At 41.6% G+C, this 25,005-nt stretch overlaps 1 protein-coding gene across 1 annotated transcript in view; it reads right to left on the bottom strand.

Moving 5' to 3' along the window:
* SORCS1 (sortilin related VPS10 domain containing receptor 1) overlaps nucleotides 1-25,005 on the bottom strand; it is a 414,532-nt gene that overhangs the window by 125,909 nt on the left and 263,618 nt on the right. The window contains exons 9-11 of the mRNA XM_036829279.1: nucleotides 16,372-16,490; nucleotides 12,847-12,936; nucleotides 5,322-5,501 (exon numbers count right to left, since the gene is read on the bottom strand). Coding sequence (XP_036685174.1) covers nucleotides 5,322-5,501; nucleotides 12,847-12,936; nucleotides 16,372-16,490 — 389 coding nt within the window. The remainder of the gene's footprint in view (nucleotides 1-5,321; nucleotides 5,502-12,846; nucleotides 12,937-16,371; nucleotides 16,491-25,005) is intronic.

The raw sequence follows: 25,005 nt of genomic DNA, 5'->3' as shown, positions 1-25,005 counted from the left end.
TTTAGTACATGTACTCAATAGTTGTTCAATTAATATTTTTTGAATATCTATCACTTATCATGCATTCTCAGCACTGGAAATATAGCACCTAGAATGTCTAAGTAACTTTACATTCATGCAGCAGGGTTTTTTTTTTTAAGAGTTAGAATGTGCTAGGTGATGAGACTTGGATTTCTTTGGTGATTTAAAGAATGAACCCCAGATATCTTCTTTGTTTTTTAATATTCACCTCTAGAGGGTGCTCTCCAGTCCTGATCTTTCATATGTTCTGCACAGAGGCTAAGTTGGGAAGATCTTACACAGGAGTTTTTGCTTATTTCTGCCTCCGATGCTGATTGGGAGCTGATTCCTCCCACCCTCTCTGTCTCAGACTTTAATTACAAATCTGAAGTGTCAAAATTTGAAGAGAATAAAAATATGAATCAACAACAATGGCAAGAAAGAGAACATGTTCACCACCATGATTTCTTTGGGCTTTGGAGATAGGATATTTTTCTGTTCTACAGAGAGGATCCCAGCCAGGAGAGATACGTACTCAGCAGGGGTCAGGGGTGCCTCTGACATCAGGGAACCCATTGCCAAAAATGTCTAAGCGTTCTTTCCTTCCCTGTGGCCTTGGTCAGGCAGCATCACCTACCCAGGGAAAGAGTAGCCTTAAATAAGTAGATGGTATATTCTATGTCCTGTAATAACTATGTCCTGGATAGGAGAGCAGTTTTCCTCCCTATCTCTTATGCTGGATTGTAAGAGGTAGTCATTTCCCAAGAATCAAGGTGTAAGCTACATCATCAGAACTATGGAGCTTTCTCTTTTAAAGAGAAGGTATTCATAACGTACAGAAGACACTATGTGTGTAACAGAACATGCATCAGTCATTGGTTGCGTCTTTCATGCGTCTTTCACTGTGCCTCACTCATACATTCTGTGCATTCTGAATTTGTCAGCCAGGTGACTTCATTCCCAACAAAACCCTTTCACTTGGCTGGGGTGAACTGTCGTTGTCCATTAAGCCAAAGGACTCTTCATCATCATTAATTGATACCCGCTTCCCAGAGGAGGGAGGATACTGTCCAAAGCTGTCAGACCCACTCTCATCACCCACACCAGAGGAATACACTAGGAATCACACATCTCAGACACTCTCATCACGTCTCTTTTGCTCTGGCCACCATCAGGCACGCCATCTTCTGTGACCCATCCCACATGGCGCCACTGGAGAATTTATGCTATTCAGGAATGACAGAATTTTAGGACACTTATTTCTAGGATTCTCTTGCACAAATATAACCACCAGACAAAATTGGGAGCCACGGGATAACACAGCCTGAATTTACCTATTACTGCAGGCTCAGGACTTGGTTCAGAAGATGGCAAAGAGGTCCACAGCAATCATCTGCTGATTCTGTTTAGGCTGGCTTTTCCTCAGACCATTTTCTCCTTCCTGTCTGGTTTCCCCTATAGCTAGGTAAAGTCTAATACTATTTACCCCGCTCTTTAGTGTGCTTCTATCTTAGGGTTATTACTTGGCCACAATCAAATACAAGCCTAAATACTGATCTTTCTGGACACACATAATAGCTTCTAGCTAAGAGTTTGCATATTAGGGTTCAGATCCTAATTCTGCCACTTACTAGCTTTGTAATCTTATGAAAATGATTGCATCCTCTCTGATTCCATTTACCTATAAATGGGCGTGATGATTATGGTCCCTGTGTCATAAAGTGAACATACAGACTGAATGAGATAATTATGAAAGGTTCTTTAAAAAGTGCCTGGCACATAATGGTACCCCAAATATCATCTACTTAGTATGATCTTGCATCAACAAAAATCACTCGCGAGCATTTTTTTCTCTGTAGCCTACTTTCCTGGCTCACATGTCTCAACTCTTTTGAATGGGGTCCATGGCCAATGGTCAACTCACACTGAGGGGAAATTCTGGTATTTCAATAACTAAACCATGTAAGATGGGCCCCCAACACTTTGTCCCCAACATTTCCCTACCTCATCACATAGACACATATAGTTCTAACGTAGAGAGAACGACATTTGTCGTAAGGTTGCAAGGAGTGAGTGAATAAAATGATTGATTTTAATGAAAACTGTGTCTCCCTCTGCATTTCCCACAAAGACTCACCAACAGTACACACGCCTGATACACAGACTCATACAGTCATACATTACATAGTTCGCCTCTGCTAACATAGTATAAAGAGCACATAAGAACAGCAGGCAATTGGCAGGTAGAAGCAAAGAATGCATGTAATCCTCCTCAGTCACCCCCATATGTGAACAGATGTGCACTCTATGTATACTGTCACCCTCACCTTGCATAATGCTCATCTCTCCTCCTTATTAATTCATCTATGGATTTTCTTACTTTTCATTTATCTCTAACCACTCATCATTCATTGCAATTCTACTGGGAAATTCAGGCTGGATGGCTTTCAGCTTCCTGCTAGGCAGAACAATCAGATTTAAGGAACATTTGTGCCAGGTTCTGTGTCAGCCAATATTCTTTCTATCTAGGTAATCAGCAGATACGGCACTGTCGTTCTGATCACATCAATTTCAATTCAAGTTGCTGTGAACTGCCAGGCTAATAAAACAAAGACTCTTCTTCCCCGGCCCCAGGATGCAGGACACCTTTACATAATGTAGTTACACCATTGTTCAAAGTGATGATAATAAGAGCCAGCAGTTTCCCAACAGATAGTCAACCGCAAGAGACACACAAAGGGAAAACATAAAGATTACCAAAAAATGGTTTGTCGTGTCCAGAGGTCATTCTATCTCCTCTTCTCACTCCCTACCTGTTAGCTATTTTTGATTGCAGAAAACCATTCATGAAAACAGTTGCAAATAACAGGAAATGACAAAGTCATTCTTGTTAAAATTTGTCATCTTTTCCATCATCAAGGGACTAATTAAAATGGTCTCTATTTTGGCAGAAAAAAAAATTATCCAGAGAAATTATTCCACATTGACTTGAAAAGAGGGGAGAAGATAATCAGGAAGGAAAAATGCAGCCTGAAAATCAAATGTTTTCAGGAGAGCAAGGACAGAGCCGAGACCAGGGAAGCAAACTGGGTGATTAATGTGGGACAGCTGATTAGACTTCATACTCTCAGAGCTGTAAATGCTGGATCAAGGCAAGAAAACATATGGTATTTCAAAAAAACACGCTTAAAGTTTAAATGTTTGTAACACATTTACAAAAGAGGAAAGAAATGTTGCAATTTACATTTGTTTATAAGAAGACAGCTTTGGTGATAAAGGATGTCATATGGCCCTGCTAATTACAATATGGAAAGAAGCAGAGATCCAAAATGGTGGAAATACTTTGGACATTTAAACAATGTGGGTAGATTTTAGGACCAGAACATTGTTCTGGGGCTTAAACTCATTGGAACAGAATATCAATTAGACTATCTATAATTTGTTGAGTATTGTTGTATTTCAGGCACTGTTCATGGTACTTTAAGAAGATTAGCTTATTTCATCCTCAGAGAAATCCTATCAAGGAGGTACCATGTTTATCCCCTTATTTTAAACAAGAAAACTGAGGCTCAGAAGTTGTTGGATTTATCTCAAGAATATATACACGTGGTGTGGCCAGGATTTAAACCCAGCCAGCCCGACTCTAAAATTTACACCCTAAATCAGAATTTTACCCTACATGAATTTGAAGGTAAATCACCAGAATATGTAAATGTTTTCCAGAATACATGTTCAGTTTGAGGCTGAGATATATGATACTATATTTATCTGGAACATGGGCAGGAAATGAAATGGAAGAAACTTGTGAATGTATAAAAAATTTGCAGGGTATTTTTCTAAATATATACACAAAAACTATGTCCTATGCTAGTCTACCATAATTTCCATCACAAATACTTGAGCTCTGAAATGGGCATACAGTTTGTTAACATGCCTTTATACACACAGAGAAGTTTAGATACTAGAAGGAAATTCCCAAGAACTCCTAAAGATGAAGGAATATAGATAGCATTAAAAGGAATTCTAATAATAGGTTTAAATTTCTTAAGTGAAATTGGTTTCTTTCTTTGACATACTGGATATGATTCCCTTATTTCTCATTACACAAACAACCTCTACTCTCTGAACTTATCCTTCACCAAATGATGACATCATTATGACTGAACATATTTGAATAAGTTTTATAATTCTTTTTCAGATAGAATATTAGTGTATGATTGCACTTCCCATATTCTGAATATGTTTCGTAATGGCTCATTATATCCCATTATAAATCCTTCATAGCACAAGACTGACAAATGGCTAAAATCCATCCCCAAATAGCAGCTTTCTTTTCACCTGACTGTGCTTTAAATGGCCATTAAAGTGTTGGTGTTTGTCATAAAAGCTAACTGATCCAACATATGATTTTATTTTGAACCTGGTCATTCTGAGAAACAAAGGGTCAGAGTTCCCTTAGGGAAATCTGGTAAACTCTGCTTTTTGTTTCTCCTCCTCACCCCTCTTTAGGAAAAGAAAGACGTATTAATCTTATCTCATGCATTGGCCCGCTGAGAGGATGGCAATTAGCTATTAGAGGTTATGCAGTCAGAAAGGTCCTCAAGTACAAGGGAGTGTCTTTTATTTTTCTTTCAATATTTAGCTATAATCATTTTTTTAAAAAATTTATTTTATATTGGAGTATAGTTGATTAACAATGTTATGTTAATTTCAGGTGTACAGCAAAGTGATTCAGTTATACATATAAGAGGGATAGATTGGGAGTTTGGGATTGACATGTGCAAACTGCTATCTTTAAAATGGATAACCAACGAGGACCTACTGTATAGCACAGGGAACTCTCTCAGTATTCTGTAATGACCTAAATGGGAAAAGAATTTGACAAGGGAGTGTCTTCTGATGCAATGCAAAGACAACCCCTTAGTTCTTTCTTCAGAGAGATGTAAGGGAGCACCGCCCATTGCCTCTTTGCTCCACCTCTGACACCCTATTAGCCTCTCAAGACTATTTTCAAATTTCACACTAGGCTCACTCTTATTCAAACCCTTTAATTGTTTGACTGCTTCCCTAGACACTTTCCAAGCCCTCTGGAGCTTCATGGCCTGTGGACTTTGTCAACAAAGAATCCCTCCCAGAGCTGTTTTGTGGATTGCAGATTAACCAATAAAAATGTTCTGCAACCCCGCCTCCCTCTCCCAAATGGAATGAGGCCACATAAGGAACTAGTTATCAAAATGATCGAGGAAACGGCCAACTTGGGGACTTCAACTGCCACTCCCAGCACTGCAGTGGCTCAAGACCACACGTGCCTTGTGACATACCTCATAGAGGTCGATCATGACGTTGCCCTCAGGGCCTCTGCTGCTCTGGACATTCTCCAAGGCCAGAGTGAAGTAGACACCACGGGTGTCTGAGATGTAGAGGTTGTATGTGTCGTTTTGGTTCCATTCTTGGACCGCTGCGAACACTTGGTTCTCATCAGTGCTGATGACATGCATGTCCTGAGGAAAGACACAGGGAAGGAAACAGGAAGAAGAGTTTTATAAGTGCACCTGGCACGCGTCCACAGAGTGGAATCTGATGAAGAATACCAGAATAGGCTCATAGGTACTGTGAGGGAGGACAGAGATCTTCCTATAGCATATTTGTGACATAATAGTTAAGTGTTGGTCACATATTTCCTTTGTCATTTATGAGGTTAGGCAGTAAGGTCATCAGAAAATAGGACAGGGAGATGCTTGGTAGCTCAGTTACAATTTAATTACCTCATTAGATAATTTGAAGGATAATTTCTCAAATATGTATGAGTTTGGAGAATCAGGCATCCTGATAAATTTGCCAAGCACAAACATAGTACATGCTCAAAAGGCATATACGGGGCAAATACGAGGGGCAGAGAGAAAACAGACAAGCCTTGCATCTCACTGTGGTCCACAGACCAGCAGCATGGGCATCACCTGTAAGTTTGTTAGAGCCTCAGGCCTCACCTATCGAATAGAAATCTGTATTTTAATAAGATCCATGGATGATTAATATGCACATTAATGTTTAAGAAGCACTTCCCTAAGGCTCAGCAACCCTTAGAGGTCCCAGAGGAAAAACGTTCACCTGAGACCCCGAGAGCACTAATCTTCAGGTTAATGAGTGTTCAAGGACTTAGCTTATCAAAACCTGTGCCCTGAGAAGTTCCCCAGGAAACCTTAAATAAAACAGGGAAAAACAGTCTGCATAAATGATCATGTTTTCAGACTCTGGCTGTCCTGGAAGATAGAAACAAGGCAGATGTAATGTGGAGGCAGTGAGCAGATGTCCCTGGGGTGGGGATTCCAAATCCTTTTCTCTCCCCATTCAGAACTCCAGAGGAGTGGATGTTCAGGGAGAGGCTGACGTAGACCAAGGCTTGATGTTTCAGACCAAGGCCTGCTGTCTCCTTCAGGGGGTCCTGCTCATTGCTCTTGGCAGCCTTCCCCCCTTCGCCCAAGGTGGTACATACACATCAGTATCACGTTCAGAAGCCAAAAGGCAAAACAAAAACAGAATGATGCATAAGGCTAAAGGTAAAAGAACAACCTGGAAAGATTCTTGGCCTTTGTGTAGCTCAGTGCTCAGATCTTCCCGGAGGGATCATTCACTCTCCTTGAAAAGATTCAGGAGGTCTGTCAATCTTCCTTGGCAACAACTCCAGGGCTGGAAAATTCTACCTAACTTCAAAATTTCCCATTGTAATATATGCCCACGTTCTCTCAATCAATCAATCAATCAGCAATTCAGCTTCAACTCTGCTTTAGACTTAGAGGAACAAGTCTCTCATTCCTCTTGAAACTTGACCATAGTGAACTCATATGATTCCGGAAGGAAGAAGTCCTTACCCAAAGGGTTTTGTATTCCTGACACCTTCTCAGGCCTTACTGCCATACTCTAGAGTTTGATAATGTGTTTATAGAAAAAGTGGGGAGGCCAAAAATGAATCCTGCCCATGAATTCAATTTGGTTGATAATGCAAACTAAGGTTTGCTATAAAAGTTGGCCATATCTTATATCTGCCCAACGCCTATGTACATTTCTTCTGGCAACTGTAGCTTGATGTTCTTTGAAGAAGTATTCTCATCCTTCTCAAATTTCCTCCCTATGCTCAGTCTTTGCTACTTTCTCCCACCCTCAGCACCAGAAGTGATCTTGTAGGCCTAGCGCTCAGAAAATTCCTTTTTCCTGATGACAGTGATTGGATCAGTGACGGCAAAATCAGTAAGACATAATGCTAGAATGACTGTGGAACTATTAGAGAGAGAGAGAAAAGTTATTTTTTACTGTTAGTTTGTAAGCAGTTGGAATAAAAATAAAGTCTAGATCTGATGGGACATATCTTGGAGGCAGAGGATAAGCCAATCTTGGAAAAATAGGCTCAAAAGGTGGAGAGAGATGGTCCAAATTCTATGATACTATTTGAGTCTCTGAATGTGGATATCTAAGGAGCCTGCCCACCCGTAAACTTGTTTAGTTAGAGAGGACAGTAGAGCAAAATGATTAAAAGAATGGTCTTTGAAATAAAACTACTTGAGTTCAAATCCCGGCTCTTTCATTCAGCTGTGCAAACGGAACTTTGTGCCTCAGGATTTCCACCTGCAAACCAGAGATAATAGTATGCCCTTCATGGAGTTGTGAGGATTAAATCAGTTAGTAAGTGTTAAGCATTTAACCACAGTGTCTGGTGTTAGCATCTGCTCCATACATGCTAGCTATTTTCTGTTAAGCAAACCCTAAATCCCCTTTGTTGATGAAGCAAGGTTGATTTGGCCTTTCTGTTCATTGCAAATATTAGGGTGCTAACTAATACACTTAACAAAAAGTGGTTCATCCAAATGTTTTGTTTCTTTCTAATCGAGGGAATTAACTGTGGAAACTAGTCCAAAGGCCATTCATCCACTGAGGGCCAAACCTTCTATGGCTCCCCATTTCCTATAGGACAAAGATCAAAATCCTTACTCTACCATTTAGAACCCTTAAACAACTACTCCCAATTCATGTTTCCTTCCTTGTTAGCAGGATGTAGCTTCATCCCTGAACTCAAGTTAAAATATTTCAGCAGTAACCTGGTCCCTGCATAACTGTGCCTTTGGACCCATTAAATAATCCTAGGGGCCAGAGTAAATCATCCATACTACCGCAGCCCACTCAAACTTTTCCTTGGTCGGTGTAGAATGCAAAACACAGATGCATCAAGTACTTGAGTCACTTAGAGAACTAGTAACAGAACAAAAACAGATTAAATGGCCATCGCTAGATAAGGGCCAAGGGCAGATCTCTCTCTATATATAATCTAATTACATTGAAAAGACTGTTTAAAAACTATGTTGTCTTAAATATTTTAACTGAAACGTCTGACATATTTAAATGCCATCTTTCCTTTTTCTTCTTGCCTACACGCGCCTATATCAGGAAAATATGCTATTTCACCCAAAATGGCACTTTATGTTGAAAGCTTATACTGAGACCAAGAAGTGAACTCTGAGATGTTCTAGAGCACTTCCCAACATCTGTTCCATAGGACACCAGTACTGTTGGATTTTAATAGATTTTTTTTGAATGGATCCTTTTGTAAAACATTTTGATTAATGCTAACTATACAGCTTTCTTGCTCACAGGACATCCTAGAGCCTTTAACATACCAGCGAGCTTCTGTTAGTCTCTAGGCAAGGAGCATGGAATGGAGTTTATTTCTTTTTTTAAACTCACGATCACAGAACCAAATTTTCATGAAGTATCTCTAAGGGCATTTTATTGAGTAATGAGTTTGAGAAAATATTATTGTGAATCTAAGCTCCGTATTTTAAAAATGTAAAAAAAAAAGAAAGAGAAATTGACAAACCAGCCCAAGGTTCAAAGCAGGGGAATGACAGATCTAGGTCTGGAATTAGGGTCTCTCGCTGTGAATCAAGCAGCCTTTTCATCACCCACACCCCAGTTCACATCGATCTTCTCCAACACAAACAACTAGATCCATACTAATATTAATATTACCTTACTTTTATAGAGTATCTGTCCTCCAAAATGCTCAAAGCACTTTCATATGTGTTGCCTCATTTATCTCACTTGAGTAGCTCAGAATGAGCTCCAAGTATGGTAAGGGAGGAAAACTGTCACTAGATCTCCCTGTCTGGAGGGCCTCATGCTCTTAATGGTAACAGCAATATTAAAATCTCCCCACCTCCCTCTCTGGTCATCTTTACCGTTATACTAATTTTTTAAAATACAGCTCAGGGTAACCTCAGTCTTTCAGAGTTGATACAATGGCAGGGGATGATTAAAGAAAATCTGAGCATGTAAGTGCAGGTTTGTCTCAGTTCCTTTGGTGGGCATGAAGCTTTGTTCCTTTTCAGCTGCAGCAGCCCTGCTTTGATAGAGGGTCCTGAAATACATGCATCTTTGCCATGGATCACTCCAGCCAAGCTGGGGCTTCTCTTTGAAGGTGTAATGGGATTGTAATGAGGCATCTCATTGCCTTAAATAATAAACACCCATTTGGACCAAATAGTACATTCATTTGCTGTAGTGGTTCCGATTTTTCTGGGGACAAGCTTAATTAATCACCGCATTCTACCCTCGGACCTCAGATGAGGCTGACTAATGGAACATGCTCATTTGGGAGAGTGTGGGACGGGCCAGACAGCCAATTCAGGCTCAGACTAAAACTCTTCCTTCCAGATTGGCAAGATGCCACTGGGGGCAGCTGTCAACAGTGATCGGCGTGATGGCTATGAACAAGCAATGCACAGTATGTGTTTCCCAACACTCCGGCCAAGGGGCCAAGTGGTTTCTTTGGTTTTTTTTATAATTTTTATTTATTTATTTATTTTTATTTTTGGCTGTGTTGGGTCTTCGTTTCTGTGCGAGGGCTTTCTCTAGTTGCGGCAAGCGGGGGCCACTCTTCATCGCGGTGCGCGGGCCTCTCACTATTGCGGCCTCTCTTGTTGCGGAGCGCAGGCTCAGTGATTGTGGCTCATGGGCGTAGTTGTTCCGCGGCATGTGGGATCTTCCCAGACCAGGGCTCGAACCCGTGTCCCCTGCATTGGCAGGCAGATTCTCAACCACTGCGCCACCAGGGAAGCCCTGGTTTCTTTGTTTTAAACTACCATTCTGAGGCTGCATAGGTCAATGGGACTTTTTCTCTGGATGCTCCTCAGTGTATAAAAATTTGGGGGGTGGGTGCTGCTCCCTTTTAGTAATAGAATCTATTAATTTATTTAGAGGGTAGAAAAGTGTAATACAAGGAATGCCAGTTTGGGAGTCAGGAGATTCAAGTTCTAGCCTCAAATCTGCAGCAAGAAGCATCTGGTTTGGCTGAAACTTATTCCACTCAAAAAGTATATTCCCAAGAGTAAGTGAGCATGAGATGAGTGGCTTGAAACTGCTGTTTCCTGATGTGGTCCCAATTCCCACATGCCTCTTGAACGGCAGCATCTCACTGCCTTGAGTATGTTCTTGTTTTTAAAGGTGAAAATCTTGCAAGCCAACTACTTCATTTATTGGTCAAAGACAGCAATTTATTTCAGTGCTCAAGTGAAAAAAAACAAAACAACAAAAACAAAACAAAACAAAACCACCACCAGCTCTGTTGGACTTACCAAGGTAACATGATCATCTCCCTCATGGACCTCCCTAAAAGATTATCAAGGGTAATTTTAACAACACTCAATTTTTCTTTTACATACTGACTTTACCCAATTCTCATCTAAGGCACAACTCCAATGTTGTGTTTGTCTTTTTGGGAAATGTCTTAAGCCAAATCAAGAGCAAGGAGCATTTAAACATATACAGGCATAGGCATATAGTTCTGGGCAATTACCACTGTCATTAATCTCTTAGCAGCTGAAAAAAATAACTACTAATACGGAAATAGCTCTTTGCAGTTAATAGTGTAATTTAATGTGTGTTATTATCTCTAATGGGCTGAGGTTTACAGCTCACTTTTCACTATGCTAGGGTTAGGGGCAGAGTGATGGCCAAGGAGGAGAATTCTGCCTGGAGAAGCCACTGGCTGTCCTGGGAGAGGAGACCTGCAGCACCCTGTGCTATATCTATCACTGATTCCCTGGGCAGGTAGCTGATGTTGGTCCAAGATAGCAAACTACAAAGTCATGGATAAAAATACAAGACAAAGAGTCATGAAAACACAATTGAAAAAAAAGTTATTTATGTTCTTTGTTCAACCAAAGGTTTCAAAGCTGAGTTATATTTAAACCTACACAGTCCCCTTCTTACAGCCACACACATCTCCCTTGTTCTATGATCAAGGCACACCTGTCAGAATGGCCATCATCAAAAAGTCTACAAATAACAAATGTTTGGGAGGATATGGAGAAAAGAGAACTCTCCTACACTGTTGGTGGGAATGTAAATTGGTGCAGTCACTGTTGAAAACAGTACGGCATTTTCTCAAAAAACTAAAAATAGAACTACCATATGATCCAGCAATTCCACTGCTGGGTATACAGCCAAAGAAAACAAAAACACTAATTCAAAAAGATAAATGCACCTGAATGTTCATAGAAGTATTATTTACAATTGCCAAGATATGGAGGCAACCAACGTGCCCATTAGCAGATGAATGGATAAAGAAGATGTGTGTGTGTGTGTGTGTGTGTGTGTGTGTGTGTGTGTGATGGAATATTACTCAGCCATAAAAAAGAATGAAATCTTGCCTTTTGTGACAACATGGATGGACCTAGGGAGTATTATGCTTAGTGAAATAAGTCAGAAAGAGAAAGACAAATCCTCTATGTTATAGCTTATATGTGGAATCTAAAAAGTAAAACAAATGAATGTATATTAAAAAAACAAACAGACTCACAGATATAGAGAATAAACTAGTGGTTACCTGTGGGCAAAGGGAAGGGTGGAGCAGCTAGATAGAGGTATGGGATTAAGAGATATAAACTACTATGTATAAAATAAATAAGCAACAAGGATATATTGCACAGCACAGGAAAATATAACCACTATTTTGTAATCTATAAAAATATTGACTCACTATGTTGTATACCTGAAGCTAATATAATACTGTAAATCAACTATGCTTCAATAAAAAATTTTAAAACACTCACGTCAGTGGTTGTTGCTAGAAAAAAAAAAAAAGGCACAATACATTAACAATTTCTGGCCACTTAAAATACATCACAGTGGCAGCAAGACCTCAAATCCACAGCTTTGAGCTCCCAAGTCAGTTTCATCTCCACTAGGTGGCGCTCCATATTAACGCAGTTCTTCAGTGTTTGTGGAGAGAGAGCCTGGGGATGTTAGCGGTTGGGAGTCTTTAACTTTTGTCTGCCACTCTTTTTAAAGGAGTATGTCTTTGAGAAAGTCTAAAAAATTAGCTGTGTCTCCGAACCCTAAAGACAACCAGTCTCGTAAGTTCCACTGGGAAAGAAAGCAAATGTCGGATGCTACGTAGCTGCATCACCTCTCCATGATTAATAACAACAAAATGGTATATAGATGTATCATACCTGTTGCACTGATATACTGTGTATCCAAAGCATAGCTTCTATCCTGCTAGAAAACCAATACATCCCACGTGCAAAGCAAAAGCAAATCAGTTATCAATTTACTCAGATGCTCCTACAGCAAGAATTCCAAAGAATTAGAGAGAGAGAAAGAGAGAGGTGGGGGAGGGAGGGATGGACCACTGAGAGAGAAAGGAGGATAAGGAGGTTGGCAAAAAAGAAAGTAAGGAAGTGAACTTGAGAAACAGAGATGGGGGATGAAAAGAAATAAATAACTACGAGAGACTGAAAGGGTCCTTGGGAAAAAGAGTAGATACTGAAATAGAGAAATTGATTCAGGCCATACCTTGGGCAAAGCATATTTGGGCAGCTTCATTTGGGCAAACGCATTCCTTCGGTAGGAAACGTAGTAGTGTGGCCGTCCTCCTGATGTCAGCTGGAGCATAAACATAAAGGGTGTAAGAAGAGCTACTACGACAGTTACAGGTCACAGAAGGACAGCCCCTGAATGGAAGGGCGTAGCTGCCAACACAACAGCGTAAGTGAGTACTGTGGGCCAGTGTAAAGAATTGACATTCAGTTCAAAAACAACTTAGACAGGGGCTTCCCTGGTGGCGCAGTGGTTGAGAATCTGCCTGCCAATGCAGGGGACACGGGTTCGAGCCCTGGTCTGGGAAGATCCCACATGCCACGGAGCAACTGGGCCCGTGAGCCACAATTACTGAGCCTGCGCGTCTGGAGCCTGTGCTCTGCAACAAGAGAGGCCGCGATGGTGAGAGGCCCGTGCACCGCGATGAAGAGCGGTCCCCACTTGCCACAACTAGAGAAAGCCCTCGCACAGAAACGAAGACTCAACACAGTCATAAATAAATAAATAAATAAATAAAAGAACGTGAATTTCTTTAAATAAAAAAAAAAACAAAAACAAAAAAACAACTTAGACAGTGTATGTGAGTTCAGAGGCCCAAAGTGAACCCACTGCACAAAAATACAGTTCTTCAATTTGCCCTGCGGTGCAGAAGTCAGGAAACATTTATAGCAATTTTTTTTTTTAAATAATACAAGCCTTAGGGTATATTGGATCTGTGTCCCTCACCAGCCCAGCCATCTAGCCCCAAGACTTTGACCACACAAACAGGTCCCTGGGCCAGATCAGAAGGGAACGGTCCAGGTCACACGGTGGCAGAACGGGAGCCCCCATCTTGGCACTGAATTCCAGTTTTGTGCAGTCACACTGCTGGCTGTGAGCATGTCCCACACACAGCAGTGCTGCTGATGTGTTAGACGAAAATCCAAGCCAGGATCGTGGCTCAAAATCATTCTAGACCTCAACCTCCCAGAAGAGAATGAATGGTGAGCTACCTTCCCCAGGTCTGCCCAGAATGTACAGCCCAAAGAACCCCGTGAGTCTGAGGGAGGGTGAGAAGCGCTGTGGTCTCCAACTCAGCTGAGTACCATGAGGTGCAGGCTGGCAGCAGTGCACTGCCACTCTCTTTCTCCTTTGGAGTCACTCTCTTTCTCCAGCTTTATTGAGATATTATTGACATATAGCACATGCAAGTTTAAAGTGTACAATATGATGATCTGATATGTATATATTGTGAAATGATTACCTCATATAAGGTTAGTTAACACCTCCATCCTTTTACTTAATTAAGATTTTGTGTCTATGTGTGTGATAAAATTTCAGATCTATTCTCTTAACAACTTTCAAGTATATAATACAGTATAGCCACCATGCTGTTTATTACTTATTCATCATATAGCTGGACATGTACCCCCTTTGACCGGCATCTCCCCATATCCCTAGCCCCCAGTCCCTGAAAACCACCTTTTTACTCTCAGTTTCTATGAATTCCTGTTGCTACTCTTAATCCATGTAAACATCTGGACTTTGAAGTCATCTGGAGTTTGCATACTCAGAATGTCAACAAATGCTCTGGGTGAATTTTCACCAGACACATAAAAATGTGACTGGAAAGTTATCATATTCACCATGACGCGGCCAGACCACCTCTTAGTCCTAGTGACGGGTTATATGTTCACAGTGGCCTGGGTAGAAAATATATAAAACTCTAAATGCACAATTGATTTTCATTTGTGAGTCATATATGTGGATTATAAACTGTTACTAGAAAACAGGAAAGGTCCCTGGAAGCAACACTGATAGAGAAATGATTTATACATAGAACCAATATGGGTAACCATTTCCCATTTTAATGTCACTTGATAATTTGATGCTGAAGTTATCAGAGTGCTCATTATTCATTTTCCTAGAGGAAAAGGAAGTGTGTGTGTGTGTAATTGTGAACTATTTTAAAAGTACATAGGCTGATAGTAAGGAGTTTGAACATTTACTTCCCAATACATGGGATTAAATATTCTAAATTATGATTTCTTGTCCAAGTAAACATACTAGTATCTAGAATGTCTCAATCACAGCGAAATTGTATATATATTTATATATATAAACTATTTAGCAATTGTACCTTTGTCAATTTTAACATGGAAAGCAGTAAAGGAATTTTTGGGGTTTTTGTGTGTTTTTTTTTTTGTTTTTAAAGATTACTCTTTTTTTTTTTTTCTTATTTATTTATGGCTGTGTTGGGTCTTCGTTTTGTGTGAGGGCCTTCTCTAGTTGCGGCAAGCGGGGGCCACTCTTCATCGCGGTGCGCGGGCCTCTCACTATCGCGGCCTCTCTTGTTGCGGAGCACAGGCTTCAGACACACAGGCTCAGTAATTGTGGCTCACGGGCCCAGTTGCTCCGCGGCATGTGGGATCTTCCCAGACCAGGGCTCGAACCCGTGTCCCCTGAATTGGCAGGCAGATTCTCAACCACTGCGCCACCAGGGAAGCCCAAGGAATTTTTAAATGTTTTCTCCAAACAAGCCTAAATTCGTCCTTAAATGTGGAAAGAAACAAAGCATTCTTGTTCCTTCTCTCTTCTAAGCACTCCTGAACCCTCAGCTTCTCGGGTTGTTTCCCAGTCTTGCGGAGGTGAGAAACCTGTGTGAGTCCATCTCCTCTAAGTTCTCTTGACCCTGATCACAGTCGTGCCTGTAAACAGCAAAGGCCGATCACGCTCCCTCGGCTCTGCCTCTCACCACCTCCAGCCACCCCACAGCTTCCTGCTCCTGCCTGTTTCTCTATTTTGAAGGTGGGTACTCAAGAGGGGCGTGTGGGCTGACTGCTCTCCTGATAGGAAGAAACGGACATATCTGCTCGGTCCTCTGGCTGAGTGAAGGGAGCTTCTTTAGAACGCAGGCGACGGGGATGACTGATGACTGCAAGGGTGCCTGGCTCTGGAGACGGCCTGAGTCTTCTGAGCAATGCCTCCAGGACCCCACGTTGACAAGTCCTCCAGACACCGCCCCAAGGAAGGAATTACTATTCTGCTAGTACAGAAGCTTCAAATTGGTAATGTTCCTTTTGTTAAAAAAATAATGCCTCGGTCGGGGGGGAAGGGTAAGCTGGGACGAAGTGAGAGAGTGGCATGGACATATATACACTACCAAACGTAAAACCGATAGCTAGTGGGAAGCAGCTGCATAGCACAGGGAGATCAGCTCGGTGCTTTGTGACCACCTAGAAGGGTGAGATAGGGAGGGCGGGAGGGAGACACAAGAGGGAGGAGATATGGGGATATATGTATATATACAGCTGATTCACTTTGTTATAGAGCAGCAACTAACACAACACATTGTAAAGCAATTATACTCCAATAAAGATGTTAAAAAAATAATAATAATGCTTTTTTTTTCTTTCTTTATTGCTTTTCAGGGAGTGTAAGCAGGCAAAGGGGCTGCATTAGGGACAGAAGCAGGGAAGGGAAATGTCTTTGACACAATCAATGGAAGTGGATCTTTCATACCTGAACAAACACATAATCATCCTGGACAATCAAAGAGTCTGGGTCAATGTAGCCTGGGAATGGTTTGTTTCTGCTGGTCTCTGTGCAGTTCTGCATTCGGCAGGTTAGGTATTGTGAATCTGAAAAAAAACGAGGGTGGGGTGATATACACACAGCATGTTAGAGTCAGAGTGGACATCTTCTACTTCTCTTGCTGTCTGCAAGCCTTTCAACAAACCTCACATTCTCTATTAACTACATTACTGTTATTATTGTCGTTAAAAGTATTATCAGTATTATTTTAGTCACTTGCTGTCAACACCACCATCACTGTTTCCCAGTGCCTCCACCAACTCTTGTCATCCTAGAATATTAAATTCCTGTTAATTAAATTTTTTCCTTCCAAACCCAAATGAAAATATTTTCAAAAGCTGGCAATAATACTTGTGCCTTCTTAGTTATTTTTTCTCATTTATAGGCTTCACCTCCACACTTCAACCTTTGATAAACTGGGAAACACACACATATGTGCAATCATCAATCACCTCACGCTAGAAGTGCTGTTGTTATAAACAATAAGGTGCTATGTGAAGATAAAGGTTTTTCTTCTATTACTAATTGGAAATAAAACAGAATTGAGAGGAGATTCCCAACTCAAAAACTTTGCCCTCATTTTATAGGTGAGTAAACTAAGACCCTGCATCTCACCTGAGACTATAGCAGGTGATAAACATATCAGTAATAACAACTCAATAGATTTGATCCCTGTTGCTGGAAGTATATTGTATGAGGGAGGATGCCGTTGTTTTTCAACCACAACTATTCTGCCCTCTCTATGAATCAGATGTCACTTAAAACTCCCTTTGCCTCCTTGCACTTAGAATAAATTCAAACCCTCTACCACCACTGCTTCAACTGCCCCTCATGCTAGTCTCGTCTCTCCCTGTGATTCTTCTAATCTAAACTGCAATATGTTCAGGAATTTGGCCAAACTTTCTACCACTTAAGAGGCTTTACATTTGTATTCTCTCTGCCTAAACTGCTTCTCCCCAGGTTGTTCCCCAAAGAAGGTCTAGATTTCAGCTTACTGTTACTTCTGAGGGTTTTCCATGATTACTTTCGATAACACTCCATCCTGTTAATTCCCTTCACGGAATTTATCACAATCTAAAGTCACCTTGCTCATGATTTATTTCTGACCCTCTCCCTGTTGGAATATAACCTCCATGAAGACAGAGACCTCTTTTGTCTTTGTTGTTCCCTCCTAGACCTCCAGATTCTAAAACTGTTCCAGGCACATAGTATGTAATAAATAAATATTCCTTGGAAGATACCACTTTACTGGAATATATCTTTTTGAATGAAGAAGAAAGTTATTTTACCTTTTTTTGGTGCTTAATGAGTGGGTAAGTTTAATTTTAGGACATCAAAGATGTATGAAGAAATCCACTCTTCCAAATGAAGAAGTCAGGACATGATTATTTACATGAAATGAGGGGTAGGCAATCGTATGTTGAGTTGGATATAAGGATTCACTAATTGACTTCCCTGAAGGAAATTTCTAGCACTACTTTTACTGAAGAACTTGGGTAAACCTGTATTCTACAAGGAGTGCCACTAGGGGGCGGCATGCACATTTGCTCCAACTGACCAATGGCTGACGTAGCTGCTGATAAGCTCTAAGGAGAGGGAAGGAGAGCTTTATCTACAGTCTTCCTTTATCCACAATCTTCCTTTATCCCGCTGCCATGTGTGGTGGTGGCGATAGTTCTCAAGTATTTTAACCCATCTAGTTCTCCAAAGAGAAACTAAAGAAAAGCCTTTTACTCTCCCTTCCCTATCTCCTTTCTTAGACATTCTTATAGTTTCATTTTAGGGCATAACTCATGATCTTTCTCCCTGAAGAGAATTTCTGGGACTCATCCCTTCCCAGAACAGTTCTCCCCATGGCACACAAAATCTGTACCTCACAATTTCACACTCCATCAGACCCTTTTACAGCTTTAGTTGACTTCTGTTTTTCAAAAGGCAACTCAGGGTCATAGAAATGGAGATTGGCATCTGTGAGACCTGGGCTTGAGTTGTGGTGTGGTCATAGCTGCAAAGTTCAAAGGAAATTATCTTCCTGAGTCTTGCTACCTTCGTCAATTAAATAAGGATGCCAATGTCAACTATCTTGTAGTTTGGCTCTAAGAATTTACTGAAATAATATATATGCTAAATGCTTTGAAACTCAAAGTTGTACAAATGTCAGTTGTTACTATCAACTCTAATGTTCCTATTTCCTCTTTTGCTTCTTTTCACAGTGATTAGATCAGTTTGGGGCACACAGTTTGTCCTTAAGAAAACTGAATTTGAGTATTACAGTTATATTTCACTATCAGGTACTATCGGCGACCTGTCCAATGCTCATTCCTCCCTGCCTCTTTGCCAGAAAAGCCAGTACTGGACCTGGTGGCTCATCTTTCTTCCACGTGAATCAGAAGCTCTGATGTGCAGGGAATAATCCTCTTGAGTCTATGCCCAATCTACTAGCCATCATTTGCTTTAGGAAAAGCCATTTAAACCAGTTCTAATAAATAAGAAGTGAAAGAGATCTTTTTTTTTTTTTTTTTTAAGATTGATTGATTGATTGCTATGTTGGGTCTTTGTTTTCTGTGCTAGGGCTTTCTCTAGTTGCGGCAAGCGGGGGCCACTCTTCATCGCGGTGCGCGGGGCCTCTCACTATCGCGGCCTCTCTTGTAGCGGAGCACAGGCTCCAGACGCGCAGGCTCAGTAGTTGTGGCTCACGGGCCTAATTGCTCCGCGGCATGTGGGATCTTCCCAGACCAGGGCGCGAACCCGTGTTCCCTGCATTACCAGGCGGATTCTCAACTACTGCGCCACCAGGGAAGCCCCGAAAGAGATCTTTTAAGGGGCTACCAGGAGGCACAGCAGAAGACCTGCTACCATACAACACTGAGTCAACATGATGCCTGGGACTGCTCTAGCCTTCTTCTGCATGGAGGGGTCTGACAGTTACGCTTACACAATGAGTATGATGAAGAGGTGGAAGGGACCTGTTCCCTGATGACATTGAGTTACTGATTATACTGAACGCACGGTTGCCCTGTCTCTGTGCTTCTTGTTATGTGAGATAATGAATGAAAACAATTTGAATCAAAGGGTCAGGATTAGGAAGTCTCAGGCTTCAAATTACAAATACAACTTCCAATTAGAATTTCTCAGACTGCCACCTCATGAGGACTTCTTGATGAATACACAGTGCTTGTTTTATCTATAATGGTGTCTAATAGTTTCTTTCTTAAGACCTCAACTTCCTCTTCAAAGGTCCCTGAGCAAGAATAAGATGGAAAATATAAAAATAAACTTTTCACATTTATAACTCAACTATACAAAAATTGTGAATCTGAGGGATCTGGGGAGAAATTAAAAGAACAGGGAAACTAATATTTGTTGAACATCTATGTGCCAAGTACTCTAAAGCATGTTCACACTTATTTGGTACATTTAACCTTCACAATACTATAGAGTATAATTTATCATCTGATTTTGCAGATAAAGAGAATGAAGCTCCAAGAGATTATAGAAATGGCAGTATGCAGTTTCAAACAGGGTTGGTTGGCCTCCAAGTCTGGTTTACTTCCGCTATGTTGCATAGTGGAAATAATGCAACCAATTGGTTGGGGCCAATTTTTGTTAAGCATGTTTTGGCTTCCAAGTATAAATGGATATACCTAGATTAAAAAAAAAAAAAAGCCTGTACGTTTGTATTTTTGTGCAGGGTCATTTGGCAATAGGGATCAACATCTTTTCGGTTTCATTTCTGAGAATTCGACTTGAAGAAATAATTAATGATCTATGCCAAGTATTTATCTACTTTGATATTCATCATAGTGTTGTTTATAATTTAAAAAATTAAGAGAAAACAAAATGGCCAACAATTGAGGAACAACTAAATAGACTGTGGCACATGCATAGTTTGCTATTAAAATCCTGCCTCTAGAGTATATATGAGGAATTACAGAAATGCTTAATGCATTTTATATCATAAAAATAGCTTACCAATTAATAATGTTGTATCAATGTTAATTTCTTAGCTTTGAGAAAGAGAACATGGTGTATAAGATATTAACATTAGGAGAAGCCTGGTAAAGCTGCACTATCTTGGTAACTTCTCTGTTTATCTAAAATTATTCCAAAATAAAACTTTTTAAAAAGTAGGTTACCAAAATACGTGCATATGGACACGATTTTGTGCAAGTGGTATATATAGATGTCTACATATGTATGTTTACATGGGGAAAATGAATAAAAGATATATATGAGATGTCAACACTTGCGTAGAGGCAGTGATGTGAGAGAAGCAGACAACCAGTGTCAAATCTTTGGTCAGCACCTGTCGGCCAGGGAAAGGGGCCAGGGCTCATGGTGGGCTTGTGGGATCCTGCTCGCAAGAATTAGAGAACCGTCTCTAATTCCTTTGCTTGTTCTATCTCTCTCCACTCCCCGTGCCACATACTGAGGCAGAGCTGTGTAATGAGCTGTTCTTGAGCTGAGAATTACAAAATGTACAACCGAAGGACCCCAGAAAAACCCCAGGAAGAGGTCTTGAAACCATGTCTTTCTTGGAGAGGTTCAAAGTGAAATTTGCAAGCTGAAGGGGAACTGATCAATTCCCAACGGCCTGCCTGTGGTAAACTGCTCCTGGTTTGTTCTCCTTCCCCTCCTAATGGAAACAGAAAGAAACTGGCTGCACTTCATATTGAGGAACCAATCATTCTTATTCCCCTTGGGGCTTGCTGTAATAACATTAAGCATGATGAACTCTTTCCATATTCAATTCTGGTGAGTGTATGATGCAATTCCATAGGAAGTATCTTGTAATTTGGCATTAATTAACGTCAATTAATGTAGGCAACTGCTAGACTTTAGAATTAATTTCATTACTTTTCCCACACAGATGTTTTCCTTGCCACAGGTAATTAGGACACTGTGCTGCTCTTTTTAAGCATCTCGCTCTCTGCAACAGCTGCTGCTTGGAATAATGCAATTCCCATGCCCCCTGCACTGCTCTAAGGAAGGGAAGCTGCTTTTTAAAGGCCAGGCTTGGAGCAGGGGAACAAGGGTTTAAATGCAGGCTTAGCTTGGTAAACCTAAGCAAATCACCTTACTTCTCAAATCTGTAAAATGGGAATAAACAGGAGCCATCCTGCCAGCGGTTATGAGGACTTAAAACCTCGGTCGGGGGCTTCCCTGGTGGCGCAGTGGTTGAGAATCTGCCTGCCAATGCAGAGAATACGGGTTCGAGCCCTGGTCTGGGAAGATCCCACATGCCGCGGAGCAACTGGGCCCGTGAGCCACAATTACTGAGCCTGCGCGTCTGGAGCCTGTGCTCCGCAACAAGAGAGGCCGCGATAGTGAGAGGCCCGCGCACCGCGATGAAGAATGGCCCCCACTTGCCACAACTAGAGAAAGCCCTCACACAGAAACAAAGACCCAACACAGCCATAAAAATAAATAAATAAATAAACCCAAAGTTAAAAAAAAAAAAATTTAAAAGAAAAAAAAAAAAAAAAAAAAAAAAAAAAAAACCTCGGTCGGGAAATGTGTTCAGTCCTGTGTCTGGCCGGGCTGTGCTCACGGAGTGGGAGCTGTGGCTGTGATCGAAGCACCCCCTCTTTCATCACCAGTACTGCTCAGTGTGTCTCAAGGGAACCAACTGGGAAGCACTACAGACATTTCTACCTGAGGCAATAAGCTTCCTTTATATTCATGCTTTGGTTTGGGTTAATTTTTTTAAGTAATTTTTTAAAAACACCATGAAAAAGTATTCTCCCGGTGTAATTAATAGATAATAAATATTCTATGCAGGCAGTGTGAGGCAGTGGTTGGGGCAGAACTGGGAACTAACTAGGGCTGTGAGATGACACAGAAGTCACCTTGGCGCCCAGCACACAGGGCAGCCCGCCTGCAGCCAGATTTTGTGCAGGGTCTCCCTCCGGTTGGAGTGAAGGGCTAGGTCCGAGCTCTTTCTCTCTTGTGTTATGTGACTCTGAGAAGGTCATTTACCAAACTAGGCTTCAGACTTTTCCTCTATAAAATGCGGGTTATTAGAACTTTAGGATCAAAGGAGGATGTTAAAATCAGACTACTGACTTTACGATCCGTAGGTCTTTACCATCCTTTACCCACGGAAACCTCTTTCCTTCTCACTCTCGCCCAAGTGAACAAAGCTCTGTGATGTTGCTGGGAAGTCTGTGTCTCTGGGGCTTCCGCTCTTTTTAAACAGCACGTGCATTCCTGGCTGACACCCTGTGTTCATTCAGAGAGCTCCCCTGGTTTGAACTGCCTTTTCCTTTCCTGTGATCCTATCCAAATACTTCCTGGGCCCTTCTTCTGTGGAGTTTTTCCTGAGGCTTGGGCAGACCTCTCCCTTCCCACAATGGCTCCATTGATAGCGACAGCAGCATTAACCTCCAAAATAACCAGAGCAACTTCTCCTCTGAGTCAGGAACTGTGCTGAATGGATCACATGCTTTTTCTCCTTTAAACTTTGGAGAAAATCCAGAATAAGGTACTTTTTACAGGTAAAGAACTCCAGACTTAAGGATGATACTTTAACATTGTAAAAGTTTAATTTTAGGGGCTTCCTTTGGTGGCGCAGTGGTTGAGAATCTGCCTGCCAATGCAGGGGACACGGGTTCGAGCCCTGGTCTGGGAGGATCCCACATGCCGCGGAGCAACTGGGCCCGTGAGCCACAATTACTGAGCCTGCGCGTCTGGAGCCTGTGCTCCGCAACGGGAGAGGCCGCGATAGTGAGAGGCCCGCGCACCGCGATGAAGAGTGGCCCCCGCTTGCCACAACTAGAGAAAGCCCTCGCACAGAAACGAAGACCCAACGCAGCCAAAAATAAATAAATAAATAAAAATTAAAAAAAAAAAAAGTTTAATTTTAAATAAAACCATAAACTAGGCCGGCAAGCATGAACACTTTAAAGCTCTCTCCCATCCCCCATTAATTTTCAACTTTAAAGCAGAACAGTTTCTAAAGCCCATAATCCGTATATAAATTTTTATCTTGTTCTTTCTACTGTCCTATTATTTGGTTTGGAACACTCCTATTACATATTTGCACCCAACAATCACTCACACACAAACACACACATGTGTGTGTACACATGTGTCAACAAGCTTGTGCTCAGAGAAACTTCATTCCCATCAGGGGTCTAGAGCACTCTGTGGCATGTACCAGTTAGAAACTGAGATCTTCAAAAGTGAGACTCCAGCCTTGACCCCTGAAAGACTATATTGAGGACAAGACGTTTCTGTGAAAATTATAAACTTAGATCAAATGTCCTCCTTTGGCATGATAAGCTTGTGGCATTGCTTTCCTCTAGGCAATCTCTTGATTTTGGCCCAGTATCACTTCCTAAGTGTTGTCTTGTATTGTTAGCCTTTGGACATTCAGGAGGCCATGATTACTACAGGGAAAGTTCTGGAATTACACATTTTTTGCCAAGCACGAGGCTAGGAATTGGGGACATGAGAGAGAACAGGAGGGCAAAATAATTTAGTAGAAATACAGAAAGTCCCTCACCAAGAATGATGCAGTGGGGTGAGTGTATCCTAGGAGGGGTGCAGGTGCAGGTTCTGTGGGTCCCCAGGTGAGGGGCATCTGACCTTCCAACCTCTCCACGGATGGCTTACTCTGTGTCAGGACTTCTCCTGCGACTCTGCATTTATTTTACTTTGCATCACACAGAGTTGTAGACCTGCTGTACCCTCATGGCCTATAGAACACCTGAATATAGAGACTATTTTACTGTTGACTCTAACTCACAGAGGGACAGCTACCTGTGCAGGGGTGAGGGTGGGGACATCCAGGGAAGGCTGGAAGAGCTGAGAAAAGCCTGGAAAGCTGCTTGGAGCAGTGACAAGGGGGAGACATCATTCCAGAAAGCAGGAGCACTGGGCCAGAGCACGGGGGCATGAGAGAGAATGGGAGATAGGCTCGGGGAATGTCAGTCAGCTCTTCTGTGAGAAAGTCACACTAGAACTCCAGTTTATGCCAAGAAAAGACACGAAGTTATCTGCAAGGTCACACCCAGCCATGAAAAATGGAGAAGCATGTTTGTTCCGGTAACTTTCCAAATTGAGTTTACAAAGAAAGGAGTGGGAGAGGGAGAGACAGAGACAGCGAAAAGGACAAATAGTAGGAAAGAAAGAAAACAGGAATCAGAGTGGAAAGGAGGGAGGGAGGGAGGGAAGGGAGGAAGAAGTGAAAGCAGTTTTGTGCATGGGGGAGAAAATACACAGCATGTATTCTCCAGGGCTTTTTGTGGGAGAGGGATGTACGCTATTTACTTAGATGTGTTCATGTGTTATATGAGGAATGCCAGGACAGAGGGTCAGTTCAAGGGACAGCCTCTGAGACACGTGGGTATATCCAAACCACTATTTCTTCATTTACTAACTTTCTATTTTCAACACACTCGATACTGAATATCATACTTGGAACATGATAAACATTCAATAAAGATCAATAAGACGCAATCCTTGCCTTCCATAGTGAAATAAACAGAAGGAGATGACACGTTTGTCTGTCTTCTCTAGATTCCAGCCACCTCGGCCCCTGCTACACCTCAGCCATGC

This window comes from Balaenoptera musculus, chromosome 16 (assembly GCF_009873245.2).
Source record: "Balaenoptera musculus isolate JJ_BM4_2016_0621 chromosome 16, mBalMus1.pri.v3, whole genome shotgun sequence".
Classification (NCBI taxonomy): domain Eukaryota; kingdom Metazoa; phylum Chordata; class Mammalia; order Artiodactyla; family Balaenopteridae; genus Balaenoptera; species Balaenoptera musculus.
The sequence above is the reverse complement of the archived record's forward strand: the minus strand, read 5'-3'. Positions and strand labels throughout refer to the sequence as shown.